This window comes from Asparagus officinalis, chromosome 5, assembly GCF_001876935.1.
Source record: "Asparagus officinalis chromosome 5, Aspof.V1, whole genome shotgun sequence".
Lineage (NCBI taxonomy): Eukaryota > Viridiplantae > Streptophyta > Magnoliopsida > Asparagales > Asparagaceae > Asparagus > Asparagus officinalis.
The window spans coordinates 126169930-126190685 of NC_033798.1; the positions used below are offsets into that span (position 1 = coordinate 126169930).

Sequence of the window (20756 nt, forward strand, 5' to 3'; positions counted from 1 at the left end):
ATTGTGGTTATGTAAAAAATATCTGGGTCTCATGTGAGATAATAATGCTCATATATAATATAACATTGTAATCTATAATCTCGAATATTAATGAATTTTTAACGTAAGAATTTACGTCAATATATATGCTTAAGATTTGGGAGAGCTGAGAGTGAAGAGATTTGGAATATGAATTGTAGCTTGTGTGACTTGTGCTTTAGTTTTGGTTTCCAAACACGACTTAATACGAAGCCCACAATCAAATTAAAAATGACTCGATTTTGTTATATCAGCCAATATTTTCGATAGTGATCAATATATAGAAAAAATTCTCCAAATAAAAGAAAACAATATAAAACCATAAATATTATTAAGATAAAGTATTTAACCTTTTATATCAGTCGATATAGCGATATATCAGCCGATATTTCATATATTGCGTATAAGAGCAATATTTAAAGGTAATTTAGGTATCATTTCCTTAATTTTAAATCTCTAATATATATTGCGTATAAGAGCAATATTTAAAGGTAATTTAGGTATCATTTCCTTAATTTTAAATCTCTAATAATTCTACATTATTCCCTTAAATTTTTAAAACTACTTATAATTTAGGGACTAATATTAAATTATAAAACATTTATGGGAGGAATATGTAAATAAGCTAAATTTAAAAGAATAATTAATTTTTTGAAAACTCTCTTAACTATGGGGAATGTCTCATAAAAATCACCCAACTAATTTAATTTGACAGAGCCCCCTAACTATAGAGGTGATGTAGATAACCCCTCTTAACTTTGGTGCTATTTTAGAAAACACCATTCGACTTAGCGTATCTTATGAAAACTCTCCTGGTCTTTTACACATCTCTTTACAAACCTCGTTAATGTAAAAGACTTTAATATGTGATTTTGTAAAAATTCTCTGTTGAAGAAAGTCATTTTAGTTAAAAAGAAACTCTCAATCGATAATAAAAAATTTACGACCAATTTATAGTTCTTTTTTCTAAATCTTTAATTTTTCTTTCATCTAGCAAAGACCAAGCAAATTCTTTTATGATTGAGATATTTTGGTATTTCCAAGTCAAGTACTTATCACATAATAAATTCGACTCAACGATATTAGTTTTGAGATGTTAATTGAGAAAAGTTCATAGGGTAAATTAAAAATATAAATTGAGATAAATTAACTATAAAACCCCAAATTTGACGAATAAAGATTTACTCATTTCAAGTAGTTGAGGGGTGGGGGTGGGGTTAACATTTTCCCTTATGGTTCTCCATATCTTTTATGGTTTGTAATAAATTATTTAACAAAATAAAATTAAGTTGTTCATTTTATATATCTCACATTTATGAAACATATAGTTTGGATATGAGTGTTATTAGATTCTTTTAACTCGTTAGCCTAAAATTTTGGATATTATTCAATATTGGATAGATCTAAATTATTCTGTTAAAATACAATCCATATGTGTACAAAATATGTTTAAATCATTCTCAGATTATATTTTATAGTTTTATGAAATTAGACAATAATCGTTTTGACAAATTAATTAATTAGTTGAGAAGATGTAGAAAGATTACAATATCAGATTTTGGAATTGATTACATAATTATATTTTCTTTCTTGATTGAATTTGCACATTCTAACTTTGAAATTTCTAGAAATAAGTTTTTGAATATCTATAATACTCGGTCGCTAGATAATAAAAAGTGGAAGTAGACAATAGGTGCAAGTGGTTTCTTTATAATAAAACAAAATCTTCTATGATAAGATATATAATACCTACCATTTTACGTTGATGAATTCAAGATTTATTTTTCATTAATAATAATAGTTTTTAAGATATTGGTGCTTACATCATTAATATTTTAAAATTAGAATTTCAAATCATTAAATTGCTCTTTGGTCATTAATATTTTAAGACTTTAAACCTCACTAATTATGTTGAAGGTAAAATGTTAAAACCAACAAGATTTTATATCTGAAACTTTTTAATATATTACAATAATCATTAACATTTTTGCAACTATATTATAGTAAATACATAAATTAAAAATCAACAATAATAATATTTGATCACGTGCATTGCACGTGCATTCCATCTAGTTAATTTGTAAAAGAGGGAGCTTATAATAGGATTAATATCTGATCCCCGACCGGTAAACAGCAAATGCATTTAATTAACCTCCGTATATCGGGCATTATCTCTCGCTCCCAGAACATTGCAACGGCGTCTGCCACGTTGGCAGCATCTCAGCCGTTCGATCTCGGTGTCTGCATTCGAATCGGCGGCGGTGTTTACAATGACGAGGCTGGCTTTTCCTAAAGCCGGCTTTCGTCTGGTACTTGGAGATTTAACAGAAAAGACCTTCTTTAACTTACATTTTTTTGACACAGGAACCGGTCGCTTTAGGTTTATTCTGGGATTTAAAAATTGTTTTGGTTAACACTTCAAACTCTAAGAGCATCTCCAATCACGTCCTCCAAATTTCATCATTCAAATTAGAATATTCTAATTTGGAGAGTTGCTCCAACCCACACCCTCCAAATATTATCTTTTTTATTTTTTTGTCAAAAAAACCATATAAATTAATAATGTTGGATATAGTTTACATTAATAATTTTTTTTAATAATTTATTTAGAAAAAAATTTATAACATTATAAAAGTGTCGATGAGAGCTTTAAAATAAACCCAATATTAATAATGCAATACAACATATTTAAAAAAATAAAATCTGAAATAATGATTTTAAATATTAGATTAATAATGATTTCAAATATTAGATTAATAATTTTTAACTATATTTATTTGAAATTAAATATCTAATTTAAATTACTAAGAATGATGACAAAGTGATAATTTTTAAGAAATTAAATAGTTAAGATTGACAAAGTTGTAATTAATGAAACATGAATAGTATTATGGAGAGACTCTCCAAATTTTCTCTTCACCCTCCAAATTTGGAGAGTGGTTAGAGAGGTTCCACTCTTCAATTTTGGAGATTTTTCCTTTTTAAAGGCCGGTTGGAGATGCTCTAAAGTTTTGTACGTACTTAGCTTAAACTATGTGACTAGAAGAAGGTAACTCATTTATTTGGTTGCCTGTGGTTGAATGATGATATAGGCACTGTTTGGCAACAAAAAAAAGTGTCTTATCTAAGAACTTGTGTCTTATTGACTTGGTCAATAAGCTAGTAGAGCTGTTTGGTGACAAAAAATAGGAGAATATTATTTTGGAGATTGTGTCTTTTGCAAGTAGCTTTTGGAAAGCTATCTCAAGTAGCGTTTGTCTTTGGGAAGGAGCTGCCAATTTTTTTCTTCCGTTTTTGCCCTTAATAATTCTAATTTTATATCAATAATATTGCATATCTTCTTTAGTCATTTAACAAATTTAAGCTAGTTGTACAGCTACTTTTGCCTAACAGCTCTAGTCAATCAGCTAGCTACACAGCTAACAGCTTTCAGCTACAATTTTATAGCTTTCAGCTAGCTTAACAGCTTTCAGCTATAATCTCGTAGCTTTCAGCTAGTTTTGCCAAACAGAGCCATAATCGATCCCTTGCTTTGGTTAATGGTTTTAGACTTTTAGGGTCTAAAATGCAATGTTGGAAGTGTTACTTTTTGGGACCCATAACTTGTTAGCAAAAAGAATAATTAAACACTTACAATGAATTTACAGTAAGCTTTTTAAGTACATGCGAAACTATTATAATTAAAACTGTCAATGCAATTGCAACGTAAGAAATATTTTAATGAGAAAATAGAAGGTCGTCCGTTTTTTTTTTTATATAAAAAAGCAAGGAAGCTAGAAGAAAGTTAAAAGATTTTAGAATTGCATGTGCATATCGGTTTCTCTCTATTAAGCCCCTCCCTTGTTCTCTAATGGGTAAAACTTGTTTCTCATTTTATTTAAATTAATAGGTTTTCTACTCTTTTTTATCAAGATTTATGCGAATGTACATGCAAACATCTTGTCACCTTTTGATATATTTTAAAATGGAGGGGTTTTTTTTTTTTGAAGAATTTTTCAAAACAGACCCATTCCCATTTTTTTTTAAAACCGACCCTTTTTATTTATTTATCAAAACCAACCCGATTTTATAATTAGCTACTTAATCACCTTCCTAAACAGTCGGGGTTGGCAACCCCGACTATTTAGGTTAATCACCTTCCTAAACAGTCGGGGTTGGCAACCCCGACTATTTAGGACATTAATTTTTAGGGTTTAATGCTTCTAATTAGGGTTTAGGTTGGCAACCCCGACTATTTAGGACATTAATTTTTAGGGTTTAATGCTTCTAATTAGGGTTTAACACCTTCCTAAATAGTCAGGGTTGGCAACCCCGACTGTTTAGAATGGTGATTAAGCTGCTAATTACAAAATCGGGTCGGTTTTGATAAAAAAATGGGTCGGTTTAAATAAAAAAAATTTGAAATGGGTCTGATTTGAAATTTTGTTCTTTTTTTTTCTTCTCTCCCATATTCAGGGGGTGTTTGTTTCAAATCCTATAATTTTAGGATATGGATTTCACCATGGGATTTGAAATCCATAGATAAATTGTTATGGGTTGGTGTTTCTAAAACTTTGTTTGTTTCAATAATATTTTGGGATTTAGAATACTATAATTTGTAATATTTTTATTTGTTTCAAACTTTTTGGAATTTGAAATCATTAATTTGTCTAACACTTTTAAAATCCACCCCACATCCCACCCAACAAAGAGGATTTCACAAATCCTTAAATATAACACATTTTTATTATTTGAGGATTTGATATTCTAAAATTTGTTTTGAAACAAACAAGTTTTATGGAATTCTAAAACCAAAAAAACCCTTTTTTGATCCTAGAATTTGAAATCCCACCCAAACGCCAAAATTTTTTTTTGAAACAAACACCCCCTTATTGTTTATTGTGATGTTTATACTGATCTGTTGATGTATTTATGTGTTAACATTCGATATACAAGCTCAAAAAGTTGATCTAGGAATGTGGAGATATCTGTTCCCATTGGAGGGGGATGGGTGGGGGCTTTGGACATTTTCAAATGGTTTTTTAATTTTAAAAACCTTTACAAATCACAGTAAAAACCAGGTAAAGGACAAATAGGTGGAGCCCAGGTGGTCCGAAATGTAAAAAAGACACAATCGCATTACTTTCCATAAACAACCCTCCATAAATAAACAAGTAACAAATAAGAACGATTTATCCTCTCCTCAACAAAACCACTGATACTCCTCCTCAAGCTTCGACATCTCCCTCCTCCTCTCTCTCTCTCTCTCTCTAAGAATATAATATTATTATAATCGTCGTCGTCATCGAAAGCTAGGGTTCTGGTCACCGGAGTAAACCCTAGACTATGTCTTACCACATCGACCCCAACAACCTCCAAATCCCCAGCTTCGGCGACCCCCATTTATCCGCCGCCGGCGACCAGCACCACTTCATCTCCGACCACCTCAATTCCCACCCGTCCACCTCCGCGCGCGCCGCGACTCGCCCCAACCCCACGTGGCCTCAACAGCGCATCCTTCCGGCAGCAGGCCGCGCGCCGCCTCCACCGCAGCTTCCTCCACCTGCAGACAAACCTCGCGACGAGGTCAACGTCTCCGCGCGAGTCCATGATGGCTCTCCGCCGCCGCCGCCGCCGCCGCAGCGGAGACGGGGGGAGGTGACGTGGCAGAGCGAGAGGCAGAAGGCGGAGATCCTGGCGCACCCGCTGTACGAGCAGCTGCTGTCTGCGCACGTGCGCGTTGCTGAGGATCGCCACGCGGTGGATCAGCTTGCCGAGGATCGACGCCCAGCTGGCGCAGAGTCAGCACGTGGTGGCCAAGTACTCGGTGCTCGGGAATCATCACCAGATCAACGCTGGCGATGATAAGGAGCTCGACCAGTTCATGGTTAGGGTTTGAAGTTAATTTCCCCAAATTTTTTTTCCTTTCTTGATATTTTCCGAGGATTTTGAATTTAGGCCAGTTGAGTTGTTTCTTGCTGATAACTCGCTAGTTTCTACTGGCAATTTCGTAATTCTAACTTGAATTCGGGGATTAATTCCCAGAAATTTCGCGTTTCACATTTCCTTTTTGTCAATTACGTGGTTTTTGTCGATAGTTGGCTGGTTTCTACTGATTACTTGATGATAATGATGTAAATTTATTTTAATTCTTTTTTGTGACAATTGAACTTTTAAACAAACTTTGAAGAAGTTCTGTTTAGTTAATTCAAATTTCAAACAGAGCTGATTTTTTTAACTTAATTTAATTACAAGAAAGGTAAAAGTTCGATGATAGGGCGTTCACTGTGTTTGCTGACTGGTCTCTGCAGCAATTTTCATTTTATTTACATCAAGTAAATTCGGAAGTAATTTGCCCAAAATTTTGCTTTTTCTTGGTGTCTTATAAAGCGTTTAATTTACATCAATTAAATGATTTTTTTGCTGTTAATTTGTTATTTTTATAGATTAATAATTCGTTAGTCTTGGTTAGGTAATTCCTTAATCTTGCCGTTTTCCCTCCATTATTGGTTGACTTAGAACTCAAGTTTGAAATTAGTTCCCCCGAAATTTCATGTAATTTTTGGTGTATTGGAAAGGTATAATTTGCATCAATTCTATTCAGACTCGTCTTCTCTTTGGTTGTTATTTAATATCTGTTGATTTTCTGCGTGATTTTGTAATTCTTTCATCCTTTTTTTAAGCTACTCTCTGCAAAGAGGAAATTGTTAATTCTTTCATGTTTTTAGAATCAAGCCTTTATTTACATGAATATGCTCTGTTTTGGTTAATACAAGCAAAACTGATATTTTTTTAATTTAATCAAATAAATTTTTTGATTATAAAGCATTCACTGTGTTTGCTGACAGCTCTCTGCGACATTTTTCACATGCACTTTTTAATCGTGTTGGAGTACTGTATAAGTAAAGGTCAATTGGCATGTTTCAAGCTTTGTAGTGACATCATCTGTATCGTTTCAAGTTGCAGAAACTTTAAGCAAACTTCTCTTGCTGCAACTGCAAATGACCTTTGATTATATGTTGAAGCAGGAAAAAAAGTTAATATTAAAAAAATAAAAATTAGAAATTTGCTTTTGTGTCTTCTCTCTAGGGTTCATAGATAATTTGCTTGATGCAATCAAATGGCACATATTTATTCTTGATATATAATAATTTCTATAAATACAAAGGTTAAAAAAAAAAGCTTATGTATTGACATTTTCTGTTTTTGATTTCATGGGTTCCTCTATATGTTTGATTCTAACAGGAGAATAAACTCTATGATAAATGCTTGGTAATGGGATATCAAAGATATACCCTCTCTGATATCACATTAGATTATCATATAGAGAACACTCTCTTCTTGCCCCATTCATTTCGAGTCGTTTTTCAGTCGCTTAAAAAATTCTAGAAAATAAAGGCTCATGTAAATTCCATTTTATTGTTTTTGCTCAGACCCACTATGTCTTGTTACTGTGTTCCTTCAAAGAACAACTACAACAGCATGTTCGTGTTCATGCAATGGAAGCAGTGATGGCATGCTGGGAGCTTGAACAATCTCTGCAAAGCCTGACAGGTGATTTTCACTCTTTCATTGAAAAGCTAAATAAGTAAATAGTTTTTTGATAGTTGGAAAAGTGTTCTACGCAAAAGGATTTTTTTCAAATTGTACTATTAGTGATGTTAGTACTGGTCATCAAGGTTTTGTATCAGGTGCTGTGCATATTTTTGATTGGCTATGAATGCGTCATCACCTTATCAATGGCTGACATAAGATGTGAGCTTCTTGTAATACATACTCATCCTTTTGTGGAGCTTGTACGATGTTGTTTCGTGCTCGATAGAGAGACCCGTTTTGTGGGAAAAGTATTGCTTACGAGGATGTTGAGTCAATACTTTCGGCAATAATTGTTTTTATCTGGCTACGCTGTTCTAGTCTTATCTAACCTTAAAAGCACTAGGATGCATGACTTGCTTATATAATATGTTCCTCTTAGCAGCAGTTATTTCTCCATTCTATATATGTATTATGGAGTCCATATTTTTCCTTTTGGCATGACATCATGATATTGTCTTTGGAGCATGCATGCTAGGAAATGATGATATAGGAGATTCATGTTAGGAATATAAGTTTCTTTCCTTTCTTTCAACTAACATTGTTCAACTCAAGTTTTGATATTTTGACCCATGCGGTTGTATAAATAAACTACTGGAGATCTTTTGGAATCTCACAACATTTTCCCAAAATTATCAAAAAACGTAACAGTAGCATACTGAAGGACTTGGTTTATAGAATATACTACTCCTGGAAATAGTTATTGTTATATTTTATATATTTATGTAACTCTTAGCTTTATTTTTGACAGAATATCATAATTATCATCTTTGGAGTGCATTCTACTAGGTGATGTGGGAAGGTTCATTTAGGAGTATTATTATTTTAGAAACTCTATTTTTCCTTCAGATACACAATTTTTAATTCTAGGAAGTGCAGAAAAGTTTTTGCATATCGTGATAGCTTTTCTTGTTTGGAACTAAACTTATTTCGTCTTTCTTCAGAAGAGTTTGTCTCATCATTACATTGATTGGGAAATTTAAATTACTTTTACGTTTGCAGTATATTTTGTCCTTTAATTTTATTAGCTCCTTCAAGTTTTAAGCATGTGTATACTTTCCGTTAGCCTTATTGTCTCCTTCAAGTTTTAGGCTTTTGTTGATATTATTTTCCTTAAGCACCAGTTGCTTTAGCTTTCTTAAGTTAATAACCAAGTCTTGATGCATTAAACAGAGTCTGACTCTTGAGTGGGTGGTTCTTTGGAAGAGAAAATGTAACCAAGTCTTGATGCATTAAACAGAGTCTGACTCTTGAGTGGGTGGTTCTTTGGAAGAGAAAATGAAATATTTCCTCTTGTTTAATAAAAATAGAGTCTGACTCTTGAGTGGGTGGTTCTTTGGAAGAGAAAATGAAATATTTCCTCTTGTTTAATAAAAAATCTATCACCAAGATGTCGATGTGTACAACTAATGCTTTCAGATTTGAATATTTCCAATATGGCTCATGCTTTCTATAGGAAATATACGGCCATATGAGGAACTTCTCATTGCAAGAAAAAGGTCTCATCTGAGAGAAACCCTTGCCAATCATTTACTATAAGATATAATGCTTTGCTCATTCTATTAACAAAGCTTGAACTTCTATATACTACTAAGATTGGTTTAAGTGAGTGTGCTTCTGTATTTCTGAGGAGCTTGCTGTTATGAATTATGATCATCTTTTTGCTTATTAAGACAGTGCTTCCCTCAAGTCTTTTATTTTTTGATGGTAAATGAATTAAATAATGATAATGATAAACTGTTATATCCACTATGTCCTCAACTGTAACCTATATTTTGATTTTAAATAACTCTTTATCACATCCCACCTTATGAACTTCTCCATTTTGATTCCATATACATCAATTTTCTTCTTATTTACACTCTTACAGAGGTGCACTTGCTAAATTTATCTGTAGAAATTTGTTTCATTGAAATGTTAAGCATTCTTTAATATATTTGCTGGATGACTGTACATACAAAATTTTGATTAGTAAATCATTCATCTGGGAAGCGGCGTAAGAGATTGTTTTGTGGCAAATCCCCTGATGACCTGAGAGCCTTTGCCATGAAAATGTCACCGACATTTAAGGATGATATCATCTTGAGTGCAAGGCCTTGCCCAATCTTGACATAGGGTGTTCTTAAGTCTTCTTTGTTGGCTTGACCAGGCCTTGGCTAAATTTTTTTTTTTTTGAGAACTATACTTCATTATCACATGATAATAAATATCAAAATTGTAATAAGTTCATTGTCCCTTTTATTCCCTGTAGAATTTCCAGTCAAAATTTAGTTGATTTGATCTGGCATTGGAAACTTGTTCCTACCTGGACTTAAGTAGCGAGATAAAGCTGGATTCTTTCACATATTGTTTTCCATCGGTAGTTCGTCTCTTTTTAAAACCTTCAAGTGTTCAACAGGTGTTTCTCCTGGAGAAGGCACGGGTGCAACTATGTCTGATGATGATGATGACCAAGCTGATAGCGAAACAAACTTCTATGATGGAGGCTTCGATGGACCAGACAACATGGGATTTGGCCCCTTGGTTCCAACTGAGAGTGAGCGGTCCCTAATGGAACGAGTCAGGCAGGAGCTTAAGCATGAGTTAAAGCAGGTAAAGATACAAACGATTCTAGTTTCAACATTTTTTGTTTTGTTTTTGTTGCATTAATGCGAGAGATTGCTTCTAATTTTGTGAAACCGTTGACTTTTTTAGGGTTATAAAGAGAAGATTGTGGACATCAGGGAAGAGATCCTACGCAAGAGACGAGCTGGGAAATTGCCTGGAGATACTACTTCTACTTTGAAGGCTTGGTGGCAGTCGCACTCAAAGTGGCCTTACCCAACGGTCAGCTATTTTTTATTTACCATTTGTACTATATATGTTTAGGTTTATGCTGCTTTAATACTCCATATGGTGGCTATTTGTTCTTGACTTAAAAATTAACCGGTTGCTACCTCAGTGGTAAAGAGATGAGGTTAGTGATAGCTCAACCCGGGTCTCATGTTCAAGACTGGACCGTGACCTTTTTTGTTTCAACAAAAAGAAAAGAGTCTATAATCTGGAGACTTGATCCAGATGCTGATATGGTTATATGTTAGGGATCTATGCCAAGGGAAATTTAGCTTGAGACCATACCCAAATGAATTCAAATCTGTCACTGAGAAGCATGCTTTTAGAGCTTTTGCTTAAAGCATATTGCTTATCAACTTTGTTGAAGTAATTTCATATAAGAATCTGTTATTAATGGATCTAAGATCGAAGATGTAAAGGATGGATCTATGATCAAAGATGTGAAGGGTCAACAGAGACTGACAGATTTTACCATCAAAACTTGGGGAGATACTTTGCAAGTCTATAAAAGAGCCACATTAAGGAATACGTTCATCCTTCAGCGAATTGTTACCAAGAGTTTCAACTTTCAAATTGGATAGATTTACGTCATGCTATCTGAATCTGACTAATACCATATCGATTAAAATATTTTTAAAAAAAATATATCATCTCTGGTTCAACCGTTAAAGATCAATTAATGGTTTGCAGTTTAAGCTTGCCTTATTCCCTTATTAGCGTCTCAAATTAATCACGCACTGGTTTGCGCAGGAGGATGACAAGGCCCGATTGGTCCAAGAAACAGGATTGCAACTAAAACAAATCAACAACTGGTTCATTAACCAAAGGAAAAGAAATTGGCACAGCAACCCTTCATCATCAACAGCACTAAAGAGCAAGAGGAAAAGGTAAACCAAACTTGTATGTTAGCCCAGAGCTTCTCTTTCAATTGAAGCCCTAACAAGAATCAATGCAGGTAAAACCAAATCGCAAAGCTCCCTGTAGGTGTGATGGTTGCCGACGCAATGGAGGCTTAAAAGAAGCGGACAGTTTGAGTAAAAGCAGGAAGCATCGCAACGAAGATCTAAACAAGGTTACATTGTTTACAAGCAAAGTTTCCGCAGCCCTTGCTTTCTGAAAGTTTGTCATAGGTAAGTAGAGGCAGATGTACACGATGTTAGTTTTAGTAGTAGCGTTACATAGTTTTGCGCCCTTTACAGTAAAAATGTATAAGATTATGCTACCCCCATACGGTTTTATGTTTGTATGTTGCTCCTATACGTATCGTTGAATAAGAAGGCACGTGTGGTTTTTACACGTAATATTTCTTGCGGCATGGTGCTGTGGCTATCCGCTTGTGGACCTTGAGTTCATATTGTTGTGCTGTAAAAGCTAATTGTATATGAAGTTTTATTAGCGTAATGGAAAATGCTCTTTTGGGGGCAAGTCTTTTTTTTTCAGATATATTTTTTATCAACGATGTTGTAAGTAGAAATGTAGATTGATGATGAAGTGGTAAACAGCGTGCAAGTAATGTTAGGATCCAAGCAACTTGGGGAACCCACCCTTAAAAGCTAGCTGTTAAGGGGGAAGAACCAAGTCACTTAAATACCTCATCAAGCTTCCCATTTTACTCGATGTGGGACTTAGGCATCTCATTCTACCCGAGTCCCTAACATAGCACCGCCCCTGAGAGTAGACGTCCCGGCGGCTGCACTCTATGACGCTTCACTCGGCGTTGCTTTACTCGGCCTTTTCGGTCAGCCCTTTCCGTGACGCCGACAACCAGCTCTGATACAAATTGTTAGGATCAAAGCAACTTGGGGAACCCACCCTTAAAAACTAGTTGTTAAGGGGGAAGAACCAAGTTACTTAAATACCCATCAAGCTTTCCACCATTTTACTCGATGTGGGATTTATTCATCCCATACTACCCAAGTCCCTAACAAGTAAGGTGCTCACCGCCGAAGAGAACTAATTCCTCCTCTCTGTTACTTCCTATAATTCTCTAGCTTTTCACGCGTGTTTGATGTCTAGGTTTTGACAGAAAATTCAAATTATTCCGACTCGGTTCTGAAGGATCCCCCCTCGCTTTGGATTCTTGTGCTGTGCTGTCACCAGACTAATCGGGTTCATTCTGCACAGCAAATTTCGGAGACACAGAGAGAATAATAATTTAAATCTGCCAAGGATCAGAGTCAAGACTTCAAATATTCATCTCAGTTTGTTAGTTGGACAATAATCATAGTAGGAAGTAACAAACTTGCAATTACAAATTTAAAGGATCAAAAGTTCAATCATGGTTTGAGAAAAACCAACAGCACAGATCAAAGAGACCAAACAATCTAGCAGCTTAGGTAAAATGTCACAAGCGCAAAAATGACAGCAATCTGATAGTAGTTACCTTCAACATTGCAAGTTTCAGTTGAATTCCGTGCAATTGCATTCCATTCCAACAGCAACAACAAAAAGAAAAGACGTCTGCTTACAGTCGACCATAACTCTTAATATTACTACAATAACGAGTATAACGAACAAACAGGCTCGCAATATTTGAAGTTCAATTGAATCAAACAAATAAAAGAACCACTGATAAGCGTCTTTAACAAACAAGGACACTCCCTAGACAAAAAATTAAACAACGTTCAACGAATTATATTCACAAGTGATGATTCACTCTTTACATTCTTCTATGAAGGGTCACCACCAGAATCTTAGTTCTAGAAGGCACAGGAAAGGTCAAGAGCACCCTAATAATAAGTAGTTATAATCATTTTTCCATCTGTACTTGCAAAATTGGGTGGGTGATGCTTTGGGTTTTTTTTTATCAGTTTTGAGGAAGAGATGCTGCTATAGAACGCAACCTGCTAGCAATCTCCGTGAAGTTGGGCCTCTCAGCTGGCTCAGCTGACCAGCATTGCTCCATCAAGGATCTCCACTCGGGATCACAAGATTCAGGAACTGGAGGCCGAAGGGTATTGCTCACAATCCCACCTGTAACAAGACAATAAAACAAAGATAGAAAATGTAAATGACTGATGAAAGACTATGGCTTATCTTCTTGCTGCTCTAATAAACAAAGTGGAAGTAATTATTGAATGCAAGCTGATTTAACAAACTCTCTCTCTTGTTATACTGCTGGAGTGACTTTCTATTTCTTTTGGGTTCTTGACTTCTCGTATTTAAAGTACGCGTACTCGCAAAACTAACACCCCCCCCCCCCAAAAAAAAAAAAAAAAAAAAAATCTCAGTACTTGTAAAACTACCCCCAAGTCAACAAATCATAATAACTGTGGTGGATCTGGGGTAAAAAAATTGAATATTTTTACGTTTCAGTTACAAATTACCTAATCAAAGTTGATGTTTTGTCGATTTTGAGGGTATTTTTCCCCCTCCAAAGTTGATGATTTGGGGGGTAGATTTGCAAATAATGAGATCTAGAGGACAGTTTTCCAAATACGCATGATGTAAGGGGTACATATATGAACGTTGAGAAAAACTCCAATACCAGTGAAGTGAAGATAGGAGTTTCGACGAGAATGCATACCTATTATGGCTCCATAGTGCAAGTCAGCATAAGGTTCCTCTCCAGTGAGAAGCTCCCACATCACAATGCCAAAAGAGAATACATCAACCTAAAATCATAAAATGAAGCATAAGGAATAAATTAATAACCGAATATTTCTTAGCTACCTATGAAGAGAGCAAGAAAAAAATTGCTGGAGGGAGGAAAAGGAGCAAACCTTGTCTGATACTAGAGTACTGCCACCATCTAGAAGCTCTGGAGCCATCCAGGGAAGTGTTCCTCGCACACCGCCAGAAATTAGAGTTTGGCACTTTACTTTGGAAAGGCCAAGATCAGCAACCTGCAGGCCCCAGAAGAAGATAGGTCTTATGTTTCCCATAAGTATTCTGAAGTATTAAAAAGCTTTAGTATTTGCACATAATTGAATTGTGCAGCTGTGTGCCTTTGTTGCATGCATTAGGTCGAAAAATACAAAAAATCGATGCAGCAAGGATAGCAAGAACTAAAACAGTTACAGATGCTCCTCAATTCTTTTGTCATTGGAGAAGATAACGAACAGAACTTTTTTGCAACAAGGAGAGATGTCCTATTTTCCTCTAACTTACCAGATTTCTTACGTCCTTGCAATTTATTATTACCTACCTTATAAACAGTCAACTATAATAAGTAACAGAACAAAATTTTCCTGAACAAAGAAGGCCATTTAAACAAAGCAGTCTCTATCTCACGCAATATCAGTAAAAGATAAATATGCCTAAGAGGTTTTGTTCTTCCTCATATGCGGGAATTTGTGCAGCACAGGATAAAAAGTTTCTTCTGAATCAATGTAATACATGAAATGTAACATCTTCATAGTAGATCATGGTGTTAGCAGAGCATGGAATCTCACATACTTATAGAAGCATATGTTTTTGATGCATTATAAAAGCCTTGAATAAGCATAATTAGCAAACTTCCTGATTTTCAGATGGAAATTCTGGCTTTCACTATGTTCAGACTTCAGACTAAACATCAGACCTTGAAATTGGTTAGTATAGCTTAAGCTTTAAACATGCTATCAATCTTTTAATATTGTAAAGACTTAATCACACTTAAATACCCTATAGTTTGCCTAACTTTGTACTTACATAGCCTCACTTGTTTTCGGCAGCACTTATATACCCTAAAGTTTCTAAAACTCGCACTTAAACACCCTCAATTATGGAAACTTGATGGTATTTAAGTGCAAATTTTAAAAACTTTAGGGTATATAACTGCTACCATAAACAAGTGAGGGTATACCTTTAAAATTTTTAGGGTATATAGGTGCTGCCAAAAACAAGTGAGGGTATATAAATGCAATGCAGTTGAAGCTCGAAACTATAGGGTATTTAAGTGCAATTAAGCCTATTGTAAAGCTCCTTGATAAGCTAAGAAAATATTTTGTCCTACTGTCAACCAACTTTTCATGAAATAAATGGCAACTAAAACCTTGTTTACCAACGATGAAAATGAAAAATGAATCCTAAACTGAGAAAACAAGTTAAGAATTCAGAGTACACAGTAAATGACCAAAAGTAAATTAAAAAAAAATCCACGAGGACCATGAACATGACATCTGGAAACATAACTCACAGGATGCTCTTTCCATTGCTTGTGATAATTGCTTCTTAGATATTAAAGCACCCACTGACTTTTGGGGGAAAAAAGACTTTTTAGAAATTCACTAGTGTACAAGCTGTAGTTGAAGAAGTCAGATTTTCTGGCTTCTCTCACCACAAAAGTAGAAAACCCACCCATGTGATCTTTTTTCCCTCTCCCCTATTTTCTTGCTTGGCCTCTCGCACAATCTGAAATCTAGCTGAACTTTAAATTTTCTTTATCTAAGACTGCTGTAATGAACCTTATCTAGTCTTTGTCCTTCATACATCTATTCACCCGCACCCCTAACAAATTACTTTCAAAAAAGTTGATTTTTCTTGATGAGAACTTTAATATAGCACACAACGTTACTGCATAAAGATTCTCTTCTAAAACCATTTTTCAGTACCCAAAATGGTCCAACCTACAAGAAAAAGGAACACCTGACACCCCTATAAATTATAGTCTCTTAATAGCACTGCAGCTGGAACTTAGCAACAATATTATGATCCATGAAATATACCTTGCATATTGGACGTTGAGGATCTCTCAAGTTGACAAGCAAATTGTCACTTTTCAAGTCAAAGTGTATAATATTTCTACCATGCAAATACTCCATCCCAAATGCCACATCCATTGCAATTAGAAGGCGTTTTCGTTTATCAAGTGACCTGTAGACAACCAATAAACATAATTAGGTGTCTAACTGCTGTATACTCTTTCTTTGCATTAATAAAAGACAGGCTGCATGCAAAAGACAGCAGCTTGAAAAGCTTATCAATTTATCACAGAATCAATAATCACACATGATAGTCAAGAGAGGAGACAACTTGTCATTTTTCTGCAAAGCACGTCGAAGTGAACCGTTGACCATGAACTCAGTCACTGTTGCAAAAGAACCACCAGGTCCATCTAGAACAACACCATAAAAGGCCACAACATTTGGATGGTGCAGATCAGCAAGCTTACAAGCCTCATTCCAGAAATCAGCCCTCTGATGATGTCCATTAGCATACACATAAATAACAACGAAAATAAGCAATGGATGAGAAACACTTAAAATAAACACCAACCATGCGTTCTTCTTCTGATGGTTTCCCAGCAAAACATCTTTCATTAATCCTTTTTATTGCAACATCAGAACCCCTCCATTTCCCATGATACACTGTACCAAATGTTCCAGAACCCAATTCTCGCAGTTCTTCAAGATCTCCGTTCTTTATTATCTGAACAGAAGGAATGAACATGACTTGAGTGGTAAGAAAATAATTTAAACGTCGGACAATGTTGTCACAAAACTCTAGGTGCTAACCTGGAGGTGACCCATGTCATCTGTGAATGGGAAACCGAAGTTCATCTTATCTGCCTGTTTGCTCATGACGACCTAATTGCAACAAAGGTCAGTACAAAACGTCAATGTATAAAGGAGGGCTAGGCTGACATATACGGATATACCTCAGTTTTTGGATCAGGTACTGCTGTTACGCACTGTATGAGTGAATTGGTCTCAACAAATCCAGTTTCTCCATTGGGTAGAAGATCAGATTCCATTCTTTCAGGAGGGAAGATGAGAGGTGCAGAATGAAGAGAGGGCTGAATTACTGAAGCAATTACTTGATCTGCTAATCCTTGCACTTCTTGTTTATTATGATCCTCTCCTATATAAACAATAGAGCAAAATGAAAAAAAAGAAAAGGCTAAGCACCTTTTAGGTTCAAATTCTGTCAGAGGCACACTAAGTACAGTATTAAATGTGTGTTTGATCAGAACTAGACTCTTTTCAGTTAGCTGATGATACAGCCCATAAAGACGGGAAGATCATACTACCCACCTTTATGCAACCAAATTTAAACACCCATAGAATAAAAGTAAAATTATTACAATATTTCTTATTTACACAAAAAGTATAACAAAGTTAGTACTTCTGAATCACAAGATTGACGCAATCAATGAATGGTTCAGTAGAATCCAAACTCACAAATTTTTTACCGGTGATCTTGGTCAAGATCAGTAGGGTACAACATGCATGCACACGTGCGTGCTCGTGCACATGCACACACACAGAGTTAAAGAGAGATTAAGTCTCAATATAAAAAAAGGACTCACCCTGCACGAATTGGACAGGCTCCATGCGCAAGTCCTTGTTTGTGGGATTCTGTAGGTGGTGAAACCCACCTTCCTCTGCAAGCACAGCTTCATCCGAACCTTTGCTATTGACCAAATGACTTTCTGTGCAAGCATCCTTGGGGGCAACGAACTCTTTGCTAGGCACTTTGTTAATTCTTGGGGGCACCACCTCCATGTTCCCCACTATTTTTTGAGGATCCTGGTTGCAGAATAATGAGCCTGAGGGAATTGGTCCTTGAGACTGTTCTGCATGCCCATTACTGCCACCAGAAGTTGAATACTGACAGGAAGCGGTACCATTTGGAGGGGAAGCTACGTTGTTGGGCACATTATTAGGCTGGAACAAGGAACCCTCACTGTTCTGGTGTCCAATGCCCACCGTGTTAATGACATTGATATTGTTATAGGCAGGAGTAATGCTACAAGAGTACGATGGCATCAAATGTAACTGTTCATTCAGAACTTCTGGTCGACCCCTAATTTCCTGATTATAAGAAAACAATGGTCCGTGATTAGTCATCACAAGCCGTGCCTGGCTGGTCTCAGAAGGCTGCAGAGGCCGCAAGTGGGTAAAACCAAATGAGGAAGGTGGCATTTGACTGATTGGTCTAATAGAGCTTCCCTCTGGAACAATTCCAGCAGCAATAAATGAATTCCCAAGATATACTGCATTACCTCCAGCTTGTGATCTGAACGCTTGAGTGTTATCTGCAGTCACTGGGGGATGTGCAGGCTTTAAATCTATGGAGGGAGTTTGGAGCTGGTTTTTTGGTCCAGAAGAGTTCCCATCGGGACAAATCCCAGACATGATGTAAGAATTACCAAGAAACACGGCATTACCTCCAACTTGTGGTTTGAACGTATGATTGTTCTCTGCCATCGATGTGGAGTTCTCAGGCTTCAACAGTGGGACACAACGATTAACTGTGGCTGTTGCTCTGGAATGTTCTGTGATTGGTGAAGGTTCAAATGTACTCACATGGAGACTCTCCATCATCCCATTTATAGGTCTAACATTGTCGTGTGAAATTTCTGGGAGAGAAACTCTGCTTGGAGGTTCTGCTGCATTTATATTCCCATTCTTGAGTATGCTAGCATTTTGTTTAGTTCCATCATCTTGCTTAGACAGATTAGGAGGTGGTGCCACATTCTGTGACATTGACTGAAAAGGATCGGTAAAATGGGAATATGAAGGATCTGTAGCCCACACATATGATGCGTGTGTGCCGACAGGCAATCCAATCACAGCTGGCGCATTTGGATTAACTAGCAATCTCTCATGATCATGCGGCTGTGGTATCTTGGGAATTTGGGTGAATCCATAGGCCACAAATTGAGACGAAGTAGGCATGTTCTCAACCTTGGATTCCACCGTACTGTCTGCCAAGGCTCCACTACCTGCATTATGTGGGTGTGAAACCTTAGCAGAATCAGGAGCTTCTGCATTCGGATGCAATAACCTCTCTTGCTCATGGGGATGCAAGCCCTCCTGTGCGCACCCAATGGCTGCAAACTGCCTCCCTGTCTGTGGTGTCTCAGTCTTAGGATCACTGTCTGCCCCAGAGCCATTAACAACCCTGGGAGGAGCTTGCAGCCTATTTGGGTCAGCCCCTCCAACAATCCCTGTTGGGTGCAACCCCTTTGCATGATCTAGAGCCTCCATGTTTGGGTGAATTATCCTCTCATTCTCATGATGACGATAAAACTGACTAGCTGCAACAGTGCCTGTCTCAACTCTGTGCTCCACTGTGTTTTCTGGCCTGAGTGAAGCCAGCAGCCTTGTTGGGTCCTCAGAGTGATGGCTCTGGAGCACCGGCCTAGCATCATGAATGCCACTGCTTCCAGACCCATTCCCACTTCCATTCACATGATCATTTATTAGAGTATCAGAATGTGCATGTGGCAATGCCTTCTGACACATTTGACAGTCATTCAATCTCAACATCTGATGCGGATACTGGCGCAATGGGGGAGCATACATATTGGGGGGTTGCTGAATATGCGTAGGGTGCAATGGCGGCAACTGGCTCAAAGGTTGATGATAGAAACCCTTACTATTGTTATGGTTACTGCTACTGCTACTATTACCATTATTACTACCCTGATCAAATCTATACAAGTTCTCCTCCACAAAAGCCTCCACTTTACCCTGATTAGGCCTCAAATTCCCCTCAACGACACCCATTCGATCTCCGACAACTATCAAAGGTTCCATTTTACCCTGCACCGCGTTAAGATTACCCCCAATCGAAACCATCGAAGCGGCATTAACACAAACAGGATGACCATAATGCTGACCACCCGGAAAATTAACAACATTATAACTCGGGTTAAAAAACTGAACCTGCTGCGGCTCTGCTCTGTCATAAACCAGGGCTTCCTCCCTGCCAAATCCTAGCCTTGACAGATCTTGACTAGTCGAACCATAAGTAGGGGACGAGATCGAAGGCGACATACCTTCGCTCGAGCTAGCACTCACCAAGCTATCCTTCCTCTTAAGCCCGATCCCGTTCACGGCATCGATATAACTCTGTCCCGTATCCACCATCTCGCTCTCATCCGCCGCCGACGACAGAAAGACCCGCATCCTCGCGGATCCATCGGTCGCCATCTCGCTGATCCGATCGAACTCCTCCATCATGTTATCGAGATCCTCCTGCGACGAGATCGAGATTAGGGCATCGAGATCCTCGCCAGGGAGCTGGTACTTGACGGAAGAGATAGGGCCGTTGAGGACCTGGCTAAGCTTAGCGTAGAGGTCGCGATCGCGGCCGAATCGCGGAGAGATCTTGCCGCCAAAGCTGCAGAGGAGCTTGACGCGCTGGGGGTCCGACGCCATTGGAGAGAGAAGCTAGGGTTTTGGGGGGAGCGGGGGAGAAAACTAGGGTTTTATGAACAAAAGAATGAAAAATTTTTGACAAATGGGGAAATTGAGTTGGGGAGAGAGAGGGAAGAGGGGAGGAGGATTGGCGAGTGGGTGAGCGGGGGCCGGTCGCCGTCGATGTGGGATTATTAAGGTTAGATTAACGGAGGTTGTTTAGATTTTATTGGTGGATTTGGGGAGGGAAAAGTTGGGGATTTG

General features: G+C 37.1%; 2 protein-coding genes across 2 annotated transcripts; one reads left to right on the plus strand and one right to left on the minus strand.

Moving 5' to 3' along the window:
* On the plus strand, positions 5644–11761 carry LOC109841182 (homeobox protein knotted-1-like LET12). Its single transcript, XM_020410075.1, has 6 exons — positions 5644–5884; positions 7431–7551; positions 9989–10182; positions 10285–10416; positions 11173–11309; positions 11378–11761. The coding sequence occupies exons 1-6, from the start codon at positions 5882–5884 to the stop codon at positions 11379–11381; spliced, it is 591 nt and encodes a 196-aa protein (XP_020265664.1). The 5' UTR covers positions 5644–5881; the 3' UTR covers positions 11382–11761.
* LOC109842571 lies at positions 12827–20513 on the minus strand. Its single transcript, XM_020411431.1, has 9 exons — positions 17654–20513; positions 17003–17205; positions 16860–16931; positions 16621–16773; positions 16378–16541; positions 16071–16218; positions 14145–14267; positions 13949–14036; positions 12827–13395 (listed from the first exon to the last, which is right to left on the minus strand). Exons 1-9 carry the CDS (start codon positions 20511–20513, stop codon positions 13229–13231), a joined length of 3978 nt encoding a protein of 1325 aa, XP_020267020.1. The 3' UTR covers positions 12827–13228.

Excerpts from the sequence above, each read along its gene's own strand:
- LOC109841182 (XM_020410075.1), top strand. Across the intron at positions 10,183-10,284 it reads TTAAGCATGAGTTAAAGCAG|GGTTATAAAGAGAAGATTGT; the intron begins GTAAAGATACAA and ends TGACTTTTTTAG. Across the intron at positions 10,417-11,172 it reads CAAAGTGGCCTTACCCAACG|GAGGATGACAAGGCCCGATT; the intron begins GTCAGCTATTTT and ends TGGTTTGCGCAG.
- LOC109842571 (XM_020411431.1), bottom strand. The coding sequence starts at position 20,513 with ATGGCGTCGGACCCCCAGCGCGTCAAGCTCCTCTGCAGCTTTGGCGGC. Across the intron at positions 17,206-17,653 it reads GCCTGTCCAATTCGTGCAGG|GAGAGGATCATAATAAACAA; the intron begins GTGAGTCCTTTT and ends TTGTTTATATAG. Across the intron at positions 14,037-14,144 it reads GTACTCTAGTATCAGACAAG|GTTGATGTATTCTCTTTTGG; the intron begins GTTTGCTCCTTT and ends TTATGATTTTAG.